The 21,691-nt window shown below is 34.4% G+C and overlaps 1 protein-coding gene across 2 annotated transcripts in view; it reads right to left on the reverse strand.

Moving 5' to 3' along the window:
- Nucleotides 1–21,691, reverse strand: part of LOC124353838 (kelch-like protein diablo) — a 63,484-nt gene that overhangs the window by 27,208 nt on the left and 14,585 nt on the right. Inside the window, exons 1-3 of one of the 2 annotated variants that reach the window (XM_046803860.1) lie at nucleotides 20,592–21,470; nucleotides 20,006–20,308; nucleotides 18,667–18,900 (exon numbers count right to left, since the gene is read on the reverse strand). In XM_046803860.1, coding sequence (XP_046659816.1) covers nucleotides 18,667–18,900; nucleotides 20,006–20,152 — 381 coding nt within the window. In that variant the 5' untranslated portion in view covers nucleotides 20,153–20,308; nucleotides 20,592–21,470. Of the gene's footprint in view, nucleotides 1–18,666; nucleotides 18,901–20,005; nucleotides 20,309–20,591; nucleotides 21,471–21,691 lie in introns of those variants that run through there. The other variant, XM_046803859.1, reaches the window with a different exon arrangement.

Here is a 21,691-nt window from a genome sequence, read left to right on the forward strand (position 1 = left end):
TGGAGGTTATTTATAAAAACACAGGAGTTGTATGAAAATATCACAATATGCGCAAAAAACTGTTAATGTGTGTATTTATTATTTAAACATGGGTAACTTAAACAATATAAATCAATATATAAGTACAGGAGAAATATTAAAATGCATTTTTAAGTACAGTACATGATGAAATAAATTTGAATACAGTACGAAATACTGTACAGTACTGTACTATTCGTGGTTTTTAGCAACAGCACTGGAAAATGGCTGGAAAAAGATATCTATTTACATCTTACAACAATTTTTTTATTTAAAAAATCATTTTTATTATATGCAAGTTCATAACTTTGGCCATACTATATTGTTTATTTGACTCAGAAAATTTTATAAATGTGTTGATTCGCTCCAAGACACAACTTTTGTTTCCGAGACTTCTTCATAGTCACCTTCTGATTTGTCCTGAACTGATTTTTGATTCAGAACACTTTGAACTATGGATTCATCACTGATTTCTTCAAATGGTGAGAGGTCTTTATCAATCTCTAACCACTCAACGATTTCGGTGCTTGGAATATTTCTCAGGTCACTCATATTTCTCAGTTCACTCATTTCACTAGTTTTTTCTCTAATCTCTACCAGATTAATTTGTAGGCCTACGTCTTCATCATCTTCAATAGGATCATTCTCACTAGGAACATCGTCATTGTTCATAACAATTGGCCAGAGTTTCCTACATGATATTTTAACTGTTCAATTCTGAACATTATTCCATGACAAACTGCAGTAAAAATTGCATCTTTTATGTTAAACTTGGCTTGAAAGTCCTTAAAACTGGACTCGGAAACAACCAACTCTTGTATGAATGAGTCTCTGTACTTGTATTTAAAGTTTTGAATGTGCCTTGTTCACAGGCTGAATTAAAGGTGTGACATATAGAGGAAGGTACATGACAGAAATATTACCAGAAGTAAGTTCATTAGAAGAGGGATGTGCCCTACAGTTGTCTAGCAAAAGAATGGTATCTTCTGGTTTTTTCAAACTGACAAAATGAAGTTTTACTGATGGTACAAACTGGTGAAAAAACCAGTCTTTCAACAGTTCTGTACTCATCCAAGCATTATTTTGAGCTGCATAATCCACTGGTAGATGAGTAAGGCCCTTAAATTCTCTGGGTTTTTTGTATTTGCTTAATTACGAACCGTTTAATTTTATGATCACCAGACGCATTCCCACAGCACAAGACTGTCAACCTGTCTTTGTTCATTTTAAAACCTTTGGAACTTTTTTCAGCATGACCTGCTGGAGTTAGGCAAACAAGCTGGTTTCATCTGAATTGTACACCTAGAATGGACTCAAAGTCATGTTTTTCAACAAAATCTTAAAAAAATAATTTAAACTCATTTGCAGCAACTTTGTCAGCAAACTTAGCTTCTCCTGAAAAATCTAACTTTTGAATCCCATGCCTAACCTTAAATTTATGTAGCCAACAACTTGAAAATGTATATTTGTCCTCCTCAAGATTCAATTCTTGCTCAAAAAGTTTTGCTTTTTCAATTATCATAGGTCCGGCAACAGAGGTATGCTTTCTGACCTCTTGGCTGAAAACCATGTGTAAAGAGCGCTATCAAGATTTTCGCTTTTTGGTTTCTTTGTTGTTTGTCTAGTTTGAATGGCTTTAGTTGTTTCCATTTTTGAAAGAAATGCTTCAAGTATGGCTCTTTGGTTCCTTATATCATAGATGGTTGATGAACCAATATTAAATTCTTTCATAATAGCATTAAATTGTTCATATCAATCTAATTTTACAACTATTTATAATTTTTGCTTAATCTTTAGGGTTACATGCTTCCATTTCCGTGTAGGCTTCATGCCGTAACTTTTTTCCCAATTTTGAAAACACAGTACAGTATATTTACAGAAAAAACTAGTATATCAACACAATAGGTAGTCAAGCAGTCTAATACAGTATTGTCAGTACTATACAGTGCAACTGTACAGTAGGGGAGAGGGGGGTACAAGTGGACAAGAGGCACAAGTGAAAAGTTTCAATTTCCCGACACACAACAAACCAGTTTAGTTGAAACGTTATTTATAGAACAGTGTTAGTGTATAAAACTACTGTATGATTGTTTCCACTAAAACACACTCACTTTTCAGTAAGTATACTGTACAGTAGAGTATACAATAAGTAAAGTAAAATAATAAAATTAAACAAGCTTCACCCACTTACGTGCAGTACTTTACTACACACTAATCAGGATAATAGAAACAAAACCAATGACTAAATAACAAAAATGGTGTGGCTTTAGCGTTCCACTATACTGCAGTCGCGGAGTGAAGAGTGAAGTGCATGCTAGGAGACGAGTGGATCCGAGATTTGCCAAGCAGTCACGATGCCGGCAGCTCCCTCAAGTTTACTGCTCAGAGCGTGACGCTTTCTTGAGTGTCAGTGGTAGCATTGAGTGAGCATTGTCGAGTTGCTCACTTTACAGTGTTCATTGTGAAGACAATTCTATAATTTTTGTCTATTGCTGTTGATACCACATTATAGACAATTCCAGGCTATGGAATGCCAGATTAAAGAGGTTTTACTGTGTAATGTATCAGGTGACTTTATAAAGAGACTTTCTGTTTGTTCAATTTTCTGTTTGTATATGCTTAGCTAGCAATGATTTAACATTTATTTATGTGCCTGACGGTAGATAAAGAAAAAAACTCCTTAGGTAATGTTTGGAGAAAAGCGCCTTACATAAGAGTGGGTGAAGGCCCCACTTGGCATTATAACCACTAAAGATCAATGGTACTTTCTGGGTATCTGATATACATTTCATGTAGCTAACGAATAAACATCTTAAAATGATCCATAATTTTGTTTATTCTTACCAAATTCGTGTAATAATTTATACTGGAGTTTTTTAATTACTAAAACCCAAATTATAAGCTATATATATAGTTTTTTTCTGATAAAAAGAAGAAGAATATTTGCAATTGAAGTAGGTAATATAAACATTTAAAATATGTATATATAAATTACTCTATCAAACTTCATTCACTTTGATCTGTGAGACAAAATAAATTAAAATGTTATATAAAGTATAGTTCTATCTAGCTTAGTTAACCATCTGTCTATCTGTTTGTGTCTTTCTAAAAATAATTAATCTTTAAATTGAATAAAGATGTAAAGTTCTAACTTTCAAAATATTTAGACTAACTGAGACATGTTTTGAACAAATTTGTAATTACATCAGGTTTAAAAATGGCGGCCACATAAAGATGGCCCAAACTGTAATACTCAAAAACCAAACTAAACCTAGATAACAAAAAGTGGTTATTCGCATAAATAATGAAAACGGTTGTACCGTAGTTATAATCATTCTGCTGAATCGCGGTAGGAAGTAGGCTCTATGTTAACTAGACGAGGTGTGTGGACATTATTTTGTTGGTTTGACCTCTCCAGCTGTTAGAGATGTCAACGGTGATACGTTCCCGAGCGGTTGGTTTGAAGAGAGGGGAGTAGTCTTTAAGTCGAGTGCAGAGCGTCTACACGTGCAGTTCAGAAGCGATAGTACTTCCTCTATTCCTATACTTTTGGGATATAGAGTAAATTTTTACCCGGTGTGATTTAAGTTAAGTTTTAAATTTCTTTTCTTTCCTTTAGTGCGTAATAGTTTTTAAGCCTCCATAGTCTTCAAAGTAGTAAGTCCCGTACCAGCGTTTAGTTTAACATCTTTTGTTTAATACTGTTGTGTTAAATTTTCTAAAGTTTGCCATATAACAGAGTCTGATAATTAATTCAACTTTTGAAGTATTGTAAATTAGATTTTGATCCTGAAGTTTACATCAAGCATTGTGTAATTTTGATTTTGAATATTTTGAGAAGAGAACTTTTTATTTTATTTTGTTAATTTAAACCTTTTTGGTGAAGTATACCTTTTTAGTTTCATTTTTAATTTTGATCAGACTCTAAATAGATTTGACCGATTGAGAGAAATTTGGAAGAAAAGCAAATCAAGATTTTGTAAAACTTTGTTAAATTTTGAGTGAAATTTAAATTCGGAATAAATTAAGTATTTCCGAAAAGTTGTTCTGATTTATAGAAAATTAGCTCCAGACTTTATAAATAATATGTACTATAATAACGGTATATGGTCATGGTGTGGATGTCTATCTGTCTGTCCACATGATACCTTGAGAACGAGCTGACCTATAGATTTCAAATTGTGCATGAAGCTTCATTTTTATTCTAGGCACACTAAGTTTGATGGTGGTGCATGTCACACAATGGGATTTAGTGCAGTGTTAGCGAACATTTTTAGATTGTCCTATAGGTAAACATGATGGCAACGAGAAAATCACAGAACAAACAGTGTAAGTAAATTGAGTACAAGTATGAAATTGTAACATGTGACTTTTGGTGGTGCGATGATCTCATCTTCTGTCATGATTTGATCCTGCTCATCGTCTGCTCCTTCTAGTTAGGCATTTACATCAGCTGTTGTTAGATCATCAGGTTCGTGAAACTAGTTGTTTGATCATTGCTTCTCTCAACTCATTTAAATCAACATCTGTGCCATTTTGAGATTGTGAATCACTTTCAGCCTTCTTTTTATAAGCCTGTAATAAATCTAGAGAAGGCCACAACTTTGCCCATGAACAAACAATAAGTTTTAAAAACCTATTTAAAACGACATTTTTTAGGTTAGTTTCCTTCAAATCTGTAACAACACTCTTTTCTTTTGATAAAACCTTGTACAATAGGCTTTTCTTGTAACTGATTTTACAGTTTTAATGACAGTTTTGTCCATAAATTGAAGTACCGTAGTAACATTTGGGGGCAAAAATAAAGTGACAATTTTACCATCCTTACATTTGAGTTATTCTTCATCAGGAACCCCTGGACAATTTTCAAGCATGAAAAGGGCTATTTGAGGCAATTTCTAGGTCTTCAAAAACTGTTTTACCAATGGAACCAATTTTTTATAAAATTTCAGAAAAATGAGTTTTTGTTACCCATCCCTTACTTTGATTAATGTAGGAAACCGTCAGATTCACATTCTAAAAAGACCTAGAATTTTTTTATTTTCCAATGACAAGCATTTCCAACTTAGTATAAAAGTTGTTATATCTTTGCCAGTTTGCAACCTGAGGCACTTGCTTCCGCCTCATGAACAAAGGTTTTGTCGGAAAAAGACACCAGAACAAACCACTCTTGTCTCCATTGTATACCTGATCTGAGCCCAAACCCATTTCTTCAACAAGCTTTAAAAATTGTTGAACAAAAAGCTCAAAAGCCTCTACATCACTTGAGAGTTTTTCCCCAGTTAAAGTTAGCTATCGGTTTCCAAGGTGCCTTTTGAATTTACCCAAGCATGGAAATTGTCCTTTTTTGTTATTCTGTAGTAAAACATTTTTGCCTTTTCCATGAGAATGTTACCTGAAATATGTTTATAAAGTGCATCTCCTACTTGTGGAAACTCACCTGCTTTCAAAGTCTTGTTTATGCTAGAAGAAGGTTCATTAGCCCTCTTGAAAAATGATTCAATTTGCTCCTTTTTCTTCTTTATGTCATGAATTGTTGCATGGCCAACACTATATTCTTTAGCCAACTTTATACTCTTTTCAAAACGTTTAAAAATGGCGTACTCTAATGTCTCGTGACGTGCTTACGTTTTTGCGACATTGTACTGCACTTTGCTGTTCTCACTACTCATCTTCACTACGCTCACCTGTGACAGACTCACTATGTACAACTACAGGTAACAGACGACAATGCACCACTGTTGCTGTGCAGACTGCAATACTCGCACCACGCTATACAGACAAACTAACAATTGAAAACTAACAATGGCTCATTGGTAACGTCACAGTGCCGTATTACTGGACGTGCCAAAATACTGAATGGCCGGATTACAGAGACTATACTGTATTTAGGAAACGCACGGCAAGATAGCGAACTGTTAAACAATATATACTTCTTTTCTGTTGATAAAATTTATTTCTTACGTCACACTTTACACATTAACAAGGGGGAAAGAACTAAAGCTTTAGATAACTCAATTCTTCCCCAATCTAATGAAGAATAAATCACATTGATATCTTGATGAAGTTTATCATAAAAGTTTATTATGCGAAAGTGTGTTTGTTTGACAAGAAATTGTCGACTAACCTTACAATGATCAAGACTGCAGTTATCAACATTTTGATAATATTTATGATTTTAACTATTTCACGTGAATTTCTAGCTTTCCACATTGATAATTAATGAAAGTAATTATTGCCCTAAAAATATTACCATTAAACCAAAATTGTTAGGTTTTCCCTGAAAAACTTCTCTTCTTGGAAAAGTTTAATGTCCTCCATCTGGATCAATTACATTAAAAAAAAAAACAATCAATCATTCATGCCAAAACAAATTTCTTGAAATTTTAATCAATGGCCTGGAGACATGAGTACATAAATAGATACATATTTTAAATCTCTGAACTGTGTGCACTATGAAATAATGCTACACCAGTTGGAAGCATGCAGCATTCGTTGTCAGCCACATTAATGACTTCCTTCCCATAGTTTTGCAGATATCAATCTTTAAGACTGATTTATTTAAATAATCTTAATTCCTCAGTCATGGATATAGATTCCTCAATATAACTCAATATGTGGGTGATATAACTCTCTGTTCTCGTTTCACGTCAAAAGTTAATCTTTATATGAATATATTTGTAGATTTAAAGAATGGATTTTAGATGTATTCTTAATTCAGTCTTCTCATAAATAATTCCAAATCCATTTTTATAAATATTTATGGCAGCTAAGTCAAAATAGAATAGAGCTGAAATGTTGGGTGATGACTTCATTGGGGAAGCAAAATCCAGGAAGTTCCTGAAGATTAATCCAGATCAAGAGATTACCTGTCATGATCATATTAAATACATATAGTTAAGGGTTGTTTCAGGTTTTCAAGTATTGTGTAGCCTTCCCAAACCTTATTAATTTTTATTTTCTGTATGGATTAGACTTGTACCAAAATTACACGAGACATACTCTATATAATAAAGGGAAAAAAACCTGTTCAAATCATTTCATAATATGTTCCAGAGGGTCATGCAAACATGAGTTTATGTAGCTTGAATTCCTAATTCTGCCTGTATGGTATATCCTTGTAAAGGCTCTTCACTGCCAAACAAAGTGCTTGTAGGTCCTGCACCAGCTGCTAAAAGTATGTACCATATGAAGGAATGAATATGCAGTTGAAATACAAGTGTATTTTATTTGTGAGCTAAATTATGACCAGTAGTTTTTTTATCAACTGGCAGCATACATAGCGCTAAATGTAAGCCTTAATTGTATAAAGGTCAGAGATCGAAAACTATAAATTGTACGTAAACGGTCATTTGATCATTTCTTTTAAAAATGTAGATGTTGACAATGGTACCAACTACAAGTGTCTACAACAAATAATAACCTAAATGGAATTTTCAAATTTTCAATAATTCATCATCATTGTTTGGCAAGCAAAATAGGCAATTAAAAAATGTTGATAACTTTATTTTTTATTTCATAGCAAAAACAATATCAGTCAGTTTCATGTTTTATGCATAAAAGCTTAGAATCTCATCTGTAAGACATATGTAATTATTAGTAAAATAAAATTCATAGAATCGATGTACAGATAGTTGCTGGAAAGGAAGTCTTGTATTACAATTCGAGACAAACATCCTCCGGATGTAAGTGGATACGCACATCCGCCCAGACACCGATGGTGAACAAACAGGAAATGCTTGCTTAAGCAGCGGAAATGCTTATATAAAAAAAACCGTGCGACGATGTAAGGGGCAGCCATGCTGATATGAAAAATTTGGTACTCACCAATTATGATGGAGAGATTTGGCAGAGGCGTGGTCATGAGCTGGCGGGAGAATAACATCAAAACTGAAGAACAAGAAGGAGAGAGGGAAGTCGAGGACGGGATTTCGAAAAAGGAAGTTTGGGAGTGCTAGTGCTTGTGTTCGTGTGCGGAAAAATATCTCTAGGCGTAATAAGTGTGAAGTGAATAAAATGTAAGTAATTTTAGGATCTTAGTATATATCAGGGTTCATTAATCATTTACAATTCCATATCTATTTAAATGTTCACAATTTCTAAAATGTAAATTAATGTAAATGTTTAGCTATTTTAAAAGAAAGTTTCTCACGTTAGTCCATGAACTCATAATTATTGCAACACTACAAAATTACTAGTAAATGTTATAATAAATTAAATTAAAAATAAATTGTAATGAATAATTTAATATTAAATATGTCTTCAAAGTATTAAGGTATTAAAACTTGTGCTTAATATATCGGTTGACGCAATCAATTGTTAATTAAAAATTTTAATCAATTTAATGAGATGTTGTCACAAATAAAATATGTGTTGGTTCATTTGAGGGTATTGTACTGCCAATCTAACCTATTATTAAATCCTCTCACAGCAGCCCTTGCTCATAATATGTCACAACCTTAATCTTAAACTAAACCAAACTTAAAAACCTTACATGGTGGAGGCGCTAAAACTCGATTGGCATTCAAATTCCTCACATGGGCAAGCACATAGTTTCATAGGCTAGGTATAAATTAGAACTAAATAATATTCATAAGAAAGTATTTAACTAAAATAGCCTACTTCAGTGACAAACCACTCATTTACCTAAAAGACAAATTAAATTTCCAATAACTCAAAAATATTTTCAAACCCGTAATTAGAGTAACGCCAAGTAAACTAACTAGGTACGTCAATGGACATGTATAATTCAATGAAAACCATACTACATGAAGATTTAATACCATTAGACACATACAGGACTTCCAAAAGTGACATAGTAAAAATATTAAATAAAAATGGAATACAATCTAGAGACACAGACACTGTAGCGGACCTCAGACCTATCCTAGCGGCACTTAAGAACTTAACACGTATAAGCGCAAGTCACCCTAATATTAAAACCATCTTTAATAATTTAACTACACGAAAGAGTCACCTTAGTGAAGAGGACAGGGAAAACTATAAGGATCTAGCTACAATCGAGGAATTTCTAGCGCAGAGAACTAATTTATATGACACAGTACATAACCCTGAGGCGGACATCAAGACACAAGCACCCCCAACTTTAGCACAACATTACGAGCCACCCACACTACCTGACAGAACTAACACAGCAACCATGGGGGAAAACATACCGCTAATATCAGCTGGGACTTACACAGGTCTCCAGAGCGAAAATCCACAAGATTTTTTAGACAAATTCCTAGTGGCAGCAACTTCAAACAGATGGACAGATAACACTAAAGTTAATTTATTCCCAGCGCATTTATCAGGCACAGCACTAACTTGGTTCAAACACTACAAGCAAAAACAACGAGGGGAAGCCATACAATGGGATCAACTTGCTAAAAGTTTCATAGAGGCTTTCACTACATTAGCACAAACCCAGAGTCTACAAATGATTTTAGAACACAAAATACAGGGAGAGAACGAGCCAACACTAACCTATTTTTTAGATATATTAACAACATGCCGAAGATATGACCCTACAATACAGGACAAGCAAATTATACATTTTATCATACAGGGACTAAAACCAGAAATCTATGAACGAGTTATAGGCCTGAAAAACGACACCTTAAGTGATCTAGAGAATAATTTAAAAATTACAGAACAGCTAGTTCTAACACAAATGAAAAACAAAGAAAGGTACAATAGGGTTGCAGCAAACAAACCCTATAGTACACCCTTATATGAACAAAACATCATCCATAAACTACAAGCAGAAGTTAACACCCTAACCAATTTAGTAGCTACCCTAAGTACAAACCAAATTTCAAATCATAACCACAAGTACGAAAGGTCTACATCCCCGTATGAAAACTCAAAATATAAGCCAAGATATGATAGAACACCTCCAGAATAGATATATGGAAAGCCCAAACTACCCCAAACAAACCCAAAGGCCACCTATGATTAAACACGTTACCTTCAGTGATAGGAGAAGACAAAACCATTCCCAAACACAACCTGCTAGACAAAATAGGTATTGCACTATTTGCCGTAAAGACAACCATAACACTGAACAATGCTGGTTCAAGCAACGTTCATTAACTTCTCAACCCCAAAGTAACCGCTTGGCACCTAAAACCAACAATACACCAGAGCTGTTCTGCAGGTACTGTAAGCGAACAAACCACAATATCGAATCATGTTACAAGTCTAATTATTATAAACAGAATTAACAAAAAAACGGGAAATAGGGGGAGGTCACACTATCCCTTACCGAACTTCCCCCTTACCAAAAGCGAAAACAAATAACGCCATAGATCTTAACCAAAGGAATCGACAAACTTACAAATGTATAAAGTCCATGACATTTACTCCAACTAACCCCAAAGTACTACCACTATCAACCCCTGGAAAGACCAGTTCAGAAGCAATATTTAAAGCCATAGATTATAAAAAAAAATTCCCACCCTTAAAGATGATGCAAGAAATTGAACAACCCATTATGCAAAAGCCTATACACACCATAAAACTTTAATCTGTGTTCAATCCAACCCCAACTCTAAGCTAACCAAACCCCACGGGGACAACAAATGTAAATAAGCCCAGCTTTACAAAAAACGTTGTAGTTTCAGAAAATGTCACACGACAGATACAACCTAGCATATTAAAGGGAGTAGCGCACGTAAAACAGGACCCAGATTGTAGTACAATGGGGGAGGTAAACACACATACTGGATTGGAAGAAACCATTGAGATAGACACTATACAGATTTTAAATCACATAGAGCAACAGAAGAAACAGAATATGATAGATTGTACTAACTTGCAAGACAGGATACACAGACCGAGGAAAAATAAAACATTATTATTAGAGGATATTTATGAACTCATATTTAATTGCGAAAATAAAACCACGAAGAAGATACCTGTCCTAACAATAGACGTAGCCTTAACCACAAACCCTCAACATCCAGTACCCTGCATTATAGATACAGGATGTAACATAAACATTATTAGAGCAGACCTAGTTTGTGAAACAAAATTAAATACTAGCAACATACCCTCATTGATATCGACTAACGGTATACCATTAACAGTTTTGGGTTCGACAAAAATCGCCATAAAAATTGGCAAAGTAATACTTGAAGACACGTTTTATGTGACACCTGATCTAAACAGCCCAATATTAGTAGGAAACATATTCCTATTTCAGAACTGCGTGGAGTTAAACTATAAAAATAAAACAATAAAAATTACCAAATATCAGATTGAACATATAATACCTATGAATGAACAGTGGCAGTTAGACATCAAGAATTTTAAAAACACACAGGAGTTAGAAGTACAGCAAATAACAGATGTAACAGCCCCACAAGACATAATTATAGCACCACATCAGCATATTAGGATTAGCTCCTTAAAAGGTATAGAGTCTCGAACAGCCATCGAAACAGATAGGAATCTAAGAATAAAAAAGAAATGTCATGCATATCTTTCAGAAGGGGAAGATGGTAAAGATACAATTGTAAATATTTATAATGCATCAAATTTCCCAAAAAGGATACCCGCACATACTACGATAGGACATATACATTACCCAACTCTTGAAGCACAGCCTACCCTGGAACACCATCCCACTACAAGTGACACAGGAAAAACAATATTGACAGATAAGGACGGCATAGTATTTGATATCTCACCACATTTAACCCTCCAAGAACACAAAAAAGTCCTTGACGTTTTACAAAAATACAGACACATATTTACAACAAAGGTAATTGATTTAACTCCTGCAAACATACTTCCTGTTAAACTCGAATTAAAACCGAATACGAAACCTGTAAACTCACCACCGTATTAGGCAGAGTAAAACAGAAAGGGAAAAGTTAAACAAATTATTGGACGATTTAGTACAAGCAAAAATATTAGAGGAATGTCAAGATTACACAGAATATGAAAGCCCAGTATTTTTACTGAAAAATAAAGATGGAAGCGACAGAATGGTAGCTGATCTCAGGAAGGTTAATGCACAGTTGAAAACAGATGCCCACCCCATTCCTTCAGTAAACCTGGTTTTAAGCTCTTTGAACAAAGCGCACACATTTACAAAATTAGACCTTAAAAATGCATTTTATTCCATGGAGGTTAGGAAAGAAGGTAGGCATATCCTAGCCATAAAAACACACGATAGACTTCTACAGTTTTGCCGACTGCCGATGGGAGTTTCAACTTCAACCACATTATTTAGTAAAGCCTTGAATGCAATATTAAACCGTCACCTTTATAATAAAGTCATCAGTTACGAGGATGACCTAATTTGTTATGGTGACTCATTTGAAAATGACTTACATAATCTAGAAACTATATTAGAAGAACTAGAAAAAGCTAATTTGAAACTAAATACAAAAAAGTGTACATTTCTCTACAAAAGTGTAAACATTTTAGGACACGAGGTATCAGGGGAAGGCATTTTACCCCAAAAACAGTCAGTAGAAGCTATCACCGAATTTAAGAGACCAACTTGTGTAAGGCAAGTGAGACAATTTTTAGGATGCTCAGGATTCTTCCTCAGATTCATCCAAAATTATGCCAACATAGCACAACCCCTTACTGAGATAATAAAAGATTCAAATAAAAACATAGCATTTAAATGGACAGATTTATGTGAACAGGCTTTTATAAAAATCAAACAAATTTTGACAAACCCACCATTACTATCACATTGGAAGGACAACAGGGAAGCACACATTTATGTAGATAGCAGTTTGATTGGATGCGGAGCAGCGTTAGTACAGTTAGATGAAGAAAATAATAGAATATACCCAATTTATTACATGTCAAAAAAATATTCAAATACCCAAATGCGTTACAGCAATGCTGAACATGAAATGCTAGCGTTAACCTATGCTGTGAACTACTTCAGAGAATTCATGCTTGGTAGACAAACAACAGTTTATATGGACTGTGCCGCATTATAGTTTTATAAAAATTTTAAGCACACTTCCACTAGATTAAACAGATTAGCACTGTCATTAACAGACTACGACATTGTAGTAAAACATAAACGTGGCGCTACAAACGTGTTAGCAGACGCCTTAAGCAGAAATCCTTTAGAACAACCTTTGGATGAAGAATTTACGGACGTGTGTTTAACTGTCAATACTTTAATACAGACAAATCTACCCCTACTACAAGCTCAAGACAGTTATTTGAAACAAATACGCCTTGCGATGACCTCACCTGAGGCGGTAAATAAAAAAATCAGACGGGCTTCAAGACATTACGAAGAAATAGATGGATTGTTATATTTTAAAACTTTCAACGGACGAGAAACTAGAAACTTATTGGCTATACCCCAAAAACAAACACAAGAAATATTAAAAGTATTCCATGACAACCCATACACGGGTGGACACTTATCACATTACAAAACAGCTTCAAAAATAAAATTACGATATCACTGGCCGAATATGTACCGTGATATCCTCCAATATACAAAAACTTGTGAAGAATGTCAACTACATAGGCCAAAAACGAACAAAAATTACGGCCTACTACAACCTATTGCACCCTCCATAAAACCCTTTGACAGAATAACAATAGACTTTGTAGGTAATATTACACAAAGTAATGGTTACAAATATATCCTAGTTGCAACCGATGCCTGCACTAGAATGGCATTTGCAACCCCTTGTAGAAATTCAGATGCGAACACGGTAGCACAAAAATTATTAAATCTATTCTGCACATTTGGATTTCCTAGAATTATTAATCATGACAGAGGAACACACTTTATGAATTCTGTAATTTCACAGTTACTAAATGCACTCGGGATTGAACAAAGGCCAGGCGCTGCTTACATGTCACAAGTACAAGGTGCGGTTGAAAAATACAACCACACGCTAATCAAGGCAATATCTCATTACGTTGTGGAAAAACCCCAAACTTGGTCAAAATATGTACAAATAGTTACATTTGCCTACAACACGTCTGTAAACATTTCAACAGGCTACACACCGCACTACCTCATGTTTGGTTACGAAGCTAACTTACCATCTGATTGTATATATTTACAGGTTAATCCCGAAAAAATGGTGTTGGAAAATATAGAAATTTTAGAGCAAATACGCAAAGATATGCCGAAAATCATGAAAAAAGCCCAGGAAGCGCAAAAGAAATACTTTGACCGTCACAAAACTCATTCCGGCGATGAAGTCTTGGTCCATTTCCCGAAAGACCACACAAAAAAATATAGTAAATTTTAAACACCATTTAGAGGTCCTTTCGTTGTCAAGAAAAAAATTAACGAAGTGACATATGCAGTAGAAATTTACCACAGGGGAAGGTTAACAGAACAACCAATACATGTTGCTAGAATGAAATTATTCTATAAGAGAATATAAAACAAATATGAAGGGACTTGAGCAATAATAAAATACTCAAGAATAAAATATACAATATTTCTCATGAACATCACTGTGCACTCACTGCCTTGTAGTAAAATTTGAAGAGAGTAAAGAGTATCTTCGCAATAATTTCATAATATATGAGGGTAAAAAGCTACTACATAGTCACGCAAGAATCGCTTTAAAGAATAGGTGTTATACTCCAGGAGTTGAGAGACCGGTTAACTTGATTACGGTTTAAATGATTCATTATAACGTTATATAACCTTGAGAGTCACTGAAGTAAGTCTAACAGAAATAAAAATGTATATTAAAATCTCGATGTTGTGTCGGAAAACAATAGAGAATAAAGACATAAAAGATTTAGAAAATTAAAACGCCTGACTTTGTATTTTAATGTGAAGTTTAGTGTAATTTAGTGATTAAGTGATAGGTTACACGTACCAAAGATATTGGTATAGATAATCCCAATTCACAGGACACTAACACAGCACACACGACACGACACGAGCAGAGCCTGTAACCCACGGTAACCGTACTTAGACTGGCTAGTAAGACTTGACCGTGACTCTGGTATGTCTCCCAGGCAGATAAGTTTTCTGCTAACTCAACTAACTTCCCACGATATACTACACCAACTGTGTTGTGACTATGACAAGGGGGCATTGCCTTGTGCCAGCGGTCTGGGTCGCCAAGGGCCCTGGTGGTTCAGACAGCTTAGTATGCAAGTAATGTTTCCCACGTACTCGTTTACTACAATAACATAGCGTACTCTAACTTGACACAACGTACATATTAGATTTACCTGAGGGATCTGTGTATATATATATAGCCTATTAATAAGGAATATAAAATATGATAAAGTGTACTACATATATCATATTTATTTAAGTTAGTAGATAACAATGTAAACATAATATACCCTACAAGGACTTAATTTTCCTGAGATGCATCTCAAAGAAAAAGACATAGATGTTCTATATTATATAATCCTAGGATAAACAAATACTTCAATATATATAACATGTAAATGACTTATATGACAGGTTTAAATATTACATATCTAATATAACATTGAAGGGAAGTAACATATATCTAACATAGCATGTATTAGCACGGCAATATTACTCATTAACAAACTATACAGCCATGATTTGGCAACATATATTATGATCATAATAATGACTATGGACAATAAGCACAAAGAAGGGATATTACATATTCCTCAGAAACAAAGGTGCGTAGTATCTTTTTGTAATATAATAAGTTAACATAATTTCGAACCTTATTTAAGAACACTAGAGATTAAGATGCTTAGTAAAAATTATTACTCGTACATAGAGCTTGGGAAATACGACACAACATCGAGAGGCAAATAAAAGATTTCTGTAAATAAAAACCTTAGGCATAAATATGTATTAATTATAAAATATTAACCTAAAATGTATATGTAACCTGTAGATATTAAGTTTTAGAATTATGACACCAGAAAAACCAACTACAACCTGAGACACCAGTCTACAAGACACCAATCTACAAGACACCAGTCTACAGCACTCTAACCGATCCCGACCACCCACGAGACAAATGAAGTCTTCACAGCACTTCCTACTACTTCTCACAGCACTTGCCATGCCTTTTTCGACCACCTTTGCCAGCACATCAACCCACAACATAGGAGAACCCAATAAGCCTCTAGTATAAATCTTCACAGGAGCGTACTTTACTCCAATGCCTCAGACACTACCTTATATCAATTCCATACCTATCATATACAAAATTCCTTTCAACACACAGCAAAATTTACCTAAAAACGAACCCTCTCTAAATTTCTGCCCTAAAATACCTAAACAACTCCCAAACCTATTGCAAGATACAGACCAACCTTTCCACATTACAAACCCTCATACATCAACAAATGGTAGCAGAACACCTCCTATTCATCCAAAGACAACAACAAGATAGAAACAGAAGATCGCTCACGTTCGTCGGAGATTTCTTCGAATGGTGTTGTGACATTGCGACAGAACACCAAATACATGACTTGGCAGACAACAAGGAAGATGTCTACACAGCATTCTCAACACAACAACACTACCTACTCTCCGAGCTACCTGCGCATTCACCTGCTTCGTTCACAATCTACAAAGACAACACCACTTCCAGCTAAAACACGACGACAACAACATAGTAAACAACACGGAACTCATTTTGTACATTTTATTAGCCTGGACTTCTATATTAACACTACTTCTTTTTATAGACCTCTACTTCATCCACATTAACAACATCAAAATAAAATTCCTGAAGCCTACAATACATGAACGTGACTACCCAACCCTAATTAGACAATAAGTACGATTCGTAGGTAGAATCGTCATTAAGCCAGGGGAATGTAAGACATATGTAATTATTAGTAAAATAAAATTCATAGAATCGATGTACAGATAGTTGCTGGAAAGGAAGTCTTGTATTACAATTCGAGACAAACATCCTCCGGATGTAAGTGAATACGCACATCCGCCCAGACACCGATGGTGAACAAACAGGAAATGCTTGCTTAAGCAGCGGAAATGTTTATATAAAAAAAAATCGTGCAACGATGTAAGGGGCAGCCATGCTGATATGAAAAATTTGGTACTCACCAATTATGATGGAGAGATTTGGCAGAGGCGTGGTCATGAGCTGGCGGGAGAATAACATCAAAACTGAAGAACAAGGAGGAGAGAGGGAAGTCGAGGACGGGATTTCGAAAAAGGAAGTTCGGGAGTGCTAGTGCTTGTGTTCGTGTGCGGAAAAATATCTCTAGGCGTAATAAGTGTGAAGTGAATAAAATGTAAGTAATTTTAGGAACTTAGTATATATCAGGGTTCATTAATCATTTACAATTCCATATCTATTTAAATGTTCACAATTTCTAAAATGTAAATTCATGTAAATGTTTAGCTATTTTAAAAGAAAGTTTCTCACGTTAGTCCATGAACTCATAATTATTGCAACACTACAAAATTACTAGTAAATGTTATAATAAATTAAATTAAAAATAAATTGTAATGAATAATTTAATATTAAATATGTCTTCAAAGTATTAAGGTATTAAAACTTGTGCTTAATATGTCGGTTGACGCAATCAATTGTTAATTAAAAATTTTAATCAATTTAATGAGATGTTGTCACAAATAAAATATGTGTTGGTTCATTTGAGGGTATTGTACTGCCAATCTAACCTATTATTAAATCCTCTCACAGCAGCCCTTGCTCATAATATGTCACAACCTTAATCTTAAACTAAACCAAACTTAAAAACCTTACACATCTTTACAGTGGTATACTGTTTATCTTAGTTTGTAACTGTTTGAATGTATAATCTCAAACAGAACAACGTACTGTGTCAACGAACCACTTGCAACCGTCAAATGTTGTGAGTTACCACTTACAGGGCTAAAAATTTAGTTCTACCTGGTAATTTTTGGAAAAATGAGATGTTTACCCTTTTTGCTCATAGTTAGATATTAGCTGAGGTGAGATATACTTTTGTTCAATCTTAGTCCAGTAAAATATATAATATTGATTACAGAAGTTTATATTGCCAATATTTATTGTTCTAGCAATGTATATTGAACCGTTAAATGTATCAGAGTGACTAATATAAGTTTAATATATCGAGCTCTAATATGTTCCAGTTTCTATTTAATCATGAGTATTATTAGCAGCAATTTACTTTAAGATTGATGTTTATTTTTGGAGTTTTATTACAACTAATGTATTCTGAAACGTCTCTTTTGGTGGTTACCAAGACTTCCACAGCTTATACAATATCAGGCTTTTTCCTTGTTCAGGTCCAAATAACACTCAAACTGACTAATTATCTTCCTACCTGATGAATAGAATAGATTTCAATCCTCGAAATGTTATGTTATACATTTTGTACAAATAAAAATGACAAATGTTTGAAATCCTTTTATCTTTTAAAACAGCCACAACGGATTCTGTCTCTAAGGTACAGTCCAACCTAAATCCTTTTAATATAGACTGTTTATGTTCCTTTCTTTTAAAAACTAATAAGGTTTTAAAACATATAATAGGTTTGAATATAATGTTATAAATACAGAGATAATTCCTGCACACTGGATATGTTTGAGATAATACGTTAAGTCATAATATTACATTTAAATCACATTCTGCAAAGTATGTAAAAGGCTAACGGTTTGCTACACACAGGTGTATGACAGTGTGTATCCACACTAACCTGTTGTTCCTTGTTGTAGCGAGTTTTATTACGGCTGCTGAGCGTAACAGGACGCTCCCGCACGTGTCGTGCTCGCTCCATCCACTTGTAGGCCTGTGCCTCCAACGAGGGCAGCTGATACAATGAACTCTCTGCCATCCCTAGGTCCAGTGTGTACAGGTTGATGTTATCTAGGAGCCCTTGTAGGTGACGGCCTCTCTGCTCCACATCGTGCTTCACCCAGGCACATACCCTCTGTCAAACAACAGGACATGTCATTATGAATTCATAATAATTACTATTTTTGGTTGAAAATAAACCGTTCTTACAATAAAATAAATTTCAAACCCTCTTCTAGCCATAAAGCTTGTATCGGATTGTACTTCTTAAAGCTAGGTTAGATCATAGAGGGTGTCATAAACTTCTGTGGGTGATAGTATTAATCAGTTCAAACAAAAAATTCCATATAAAAATAGGCCAAGAAATGTCTCGTTTAGCCGCTAGCCGCAATTTTGTATTTTTTATAAAAAAAAATTATCTCTTAAACTAGTCTTAAGCTAAAGAAACCAAATTTTGCACGTAGGTTTATATAGATAAGAGACAATTTTTCAAAATAATTGTGTTATTTTCTTTTATATAAAAAAATGGCATTTGTTTAACATTTTTTAAGTGAAATAACAAAAAAACTGGAATAGTTATAAAAAATGCATAAGATACTAACTATTTATATTATTTTTATACCAATTCCAACGGTAACCTTTGCAAAGAAATCTGTCAATGTATAAGCTAGCACGATCATTTTATAGGTATGCTTGCACAAGCCAGGAGCAACAAACAACTAATACCTCTCAACTGAGACATGTTTTATGATATTTTTTTGTTTGAAATTATTAATACTATCACCCACAGAAGTTTGTGACACCCTTTCGTGAACACCCTGTATAATTCATAAAAATATACTCTACTTCACCAACTTGAGTGAATAAATATTGTTTTCTAGCTATAATAACTTGAATTACTACGGACAGTTCACTATCAGGAATCTTTGTATGTTATATGAACTAGTTACTTTAAAATTTTTTAAATTGTAAATACAGTGAAAATTATATAACATAGCTGAGTTTAGTCTCATACAGGGAATTTGACATTGAAAGTAGTGGTGATGGTTAATATTCCAGTTCTTGTGGTGTAGATGGTGATGTTGACAACCTAGCCATGAGTGAACTGAGTAGAAATGAGGCTGGTTTTAATTCAAGGTGCAAGGCAACAAAATAAACAATCACTTTGAGGACTAAACAGGCTTGGGTCATGAAAACCTGTCAAGATAACAAGCATTCTGAGAAAAAATTTTAAAACTGACCTTGAGCAAGGAGTTTTCGCTGTATATATTGAGCACTTTGCCCTCAAGACAGGCTTGCAACATCTCTACAGGCATGTCAAGGAATTCGTCTAGCTCCATGAGGTGGTGGAAGTGTCTACGGGCCAACTTGACCGCGCGTTGTGCCATGTCTGCGTAGCCATGCAGACGACACACCACGTAGACACTGATACAGTTGTGCACAGTAAGCGCACGCTGCAGGAACACACAGCATGCCGAGTGCAGGCTAGCCACGCCCAGCAGGTCCACCACATTCACCACCTCAAATATATTCTCCTCGGTTAGCTGTAAAAAAACCATTATTTACTCAATGTTCAACAATTAAATTATTAAACAATTGAAAGTTTTGTTATAAAATAAAAGTGGCGGAAAGTAAAAAAATGGCGGCCGATTAATAGTGTGTTTGATTTTAAGTGTTTTTTAAATTCAAGTTTTGACATTTTACCAGTTTTAATTAATATGGTGTAGTGCACTGGAGTTTAGGATAAGTATTAAGTACATAAGGAGCTAATAATTTCTGCCTTGTTTTGCTATATACAAGAAATATGATGTAAATCAAGATACTTACAATTGCTACAAACCAGAGCACTATTTTTTTTCCATGTCTGAGCTGTCTCCTATGAGCCTTAAAATCACTGAATTGAAGGTGTAATTAGAAGTGATAGCGATTATTTTGTCTCACTTCAACTGCTTTTATATTTAATTTAACTGAAAAGCATTCTAATTAAAACCATTTAAACAGGAAGTGGACAGTGTACTGAACATTGTGGTTACAAGCAAGTCACTACAAGATAGTACACTAGGATACAGGCAGACTGACATCTTGCTTGTACTGAACTCTGACCACCTGCAGTCTGTTTGTTTACTCAGCTGTCACACAGTTAGTAGTCTGCTGCTTGTTTACATTGGACTTTTGCTGTGATATTGACAAAATATCAGACTGAACTGTTTCTGTATGGGAAATTGAGCGATTTGTAGATATACATGTTGAACCCACAATAACTGTTTGATTAATTATCTGTTTGTCTGTAACTATTGAGAAGAAAATAAATTTAAAATGACGAAATTCCCCTGTGGTAAATGTGGAATAGGTGCTAAAACCAAGGCTGTACTTTGTAAGGGAGCTTGCCAGACATGGTACCATGTAAAATGTGTACAGATGTCCAATATAGATTATAATAAATTATATAAAGGTGAAATATCAACGTGGATCTGTTCACACTGCCAATCTGAGGACGACAGCGTCTCTGTGGCAGAAGAAATGGACAAACTGCAGGAAAAAATTTACAATCTAAGTGCTAATGAAGACTTGGAAACATCTTTGACATTAGCGGCAGAGGCTGGTAACATATTACTCTCAGAAAATGAGAAATTAAAACAAAAACTCCATGATTTACAAAATAAAAAAAGTAAAAGAGAATTGGAGTTGGAGGATAAAATAAAGGAACTTGAAGTGAATGTTCTGAATGCATCACAAATAAATGAGAACTCTGAAAAAAAATTTGTAGCTCAAATGAGAATATTTCAAGAAAAAAGTAAAATTGAACACAGGCAAAAAGATGAGTTGATTTGTCATTTGGAGAGTGAAAAATCTAATGATGTGTCACAAATAAATCAACTAACCAAAGATAAACTGGTACTAGAAAACAAGATTAAATTGATTCAGAA

The sequence above is a fragment of the Homalodisca vitripennis genome, chromosome 2, assembly GCF_021130785.1.
Source record: "Homalodisca vitripennis isolate AUS2020 chromosome 2, UT_GWSS_2.1, whole genome shotgun sequence".
Classification (NCBI taxonomy): domain Eukaryota; kingdom Metazoa; phylum Arthropoda; class Insecta; order Hemiptera; family Cicadellidae; genus Homalodisca; species Homalodisca vitripennis.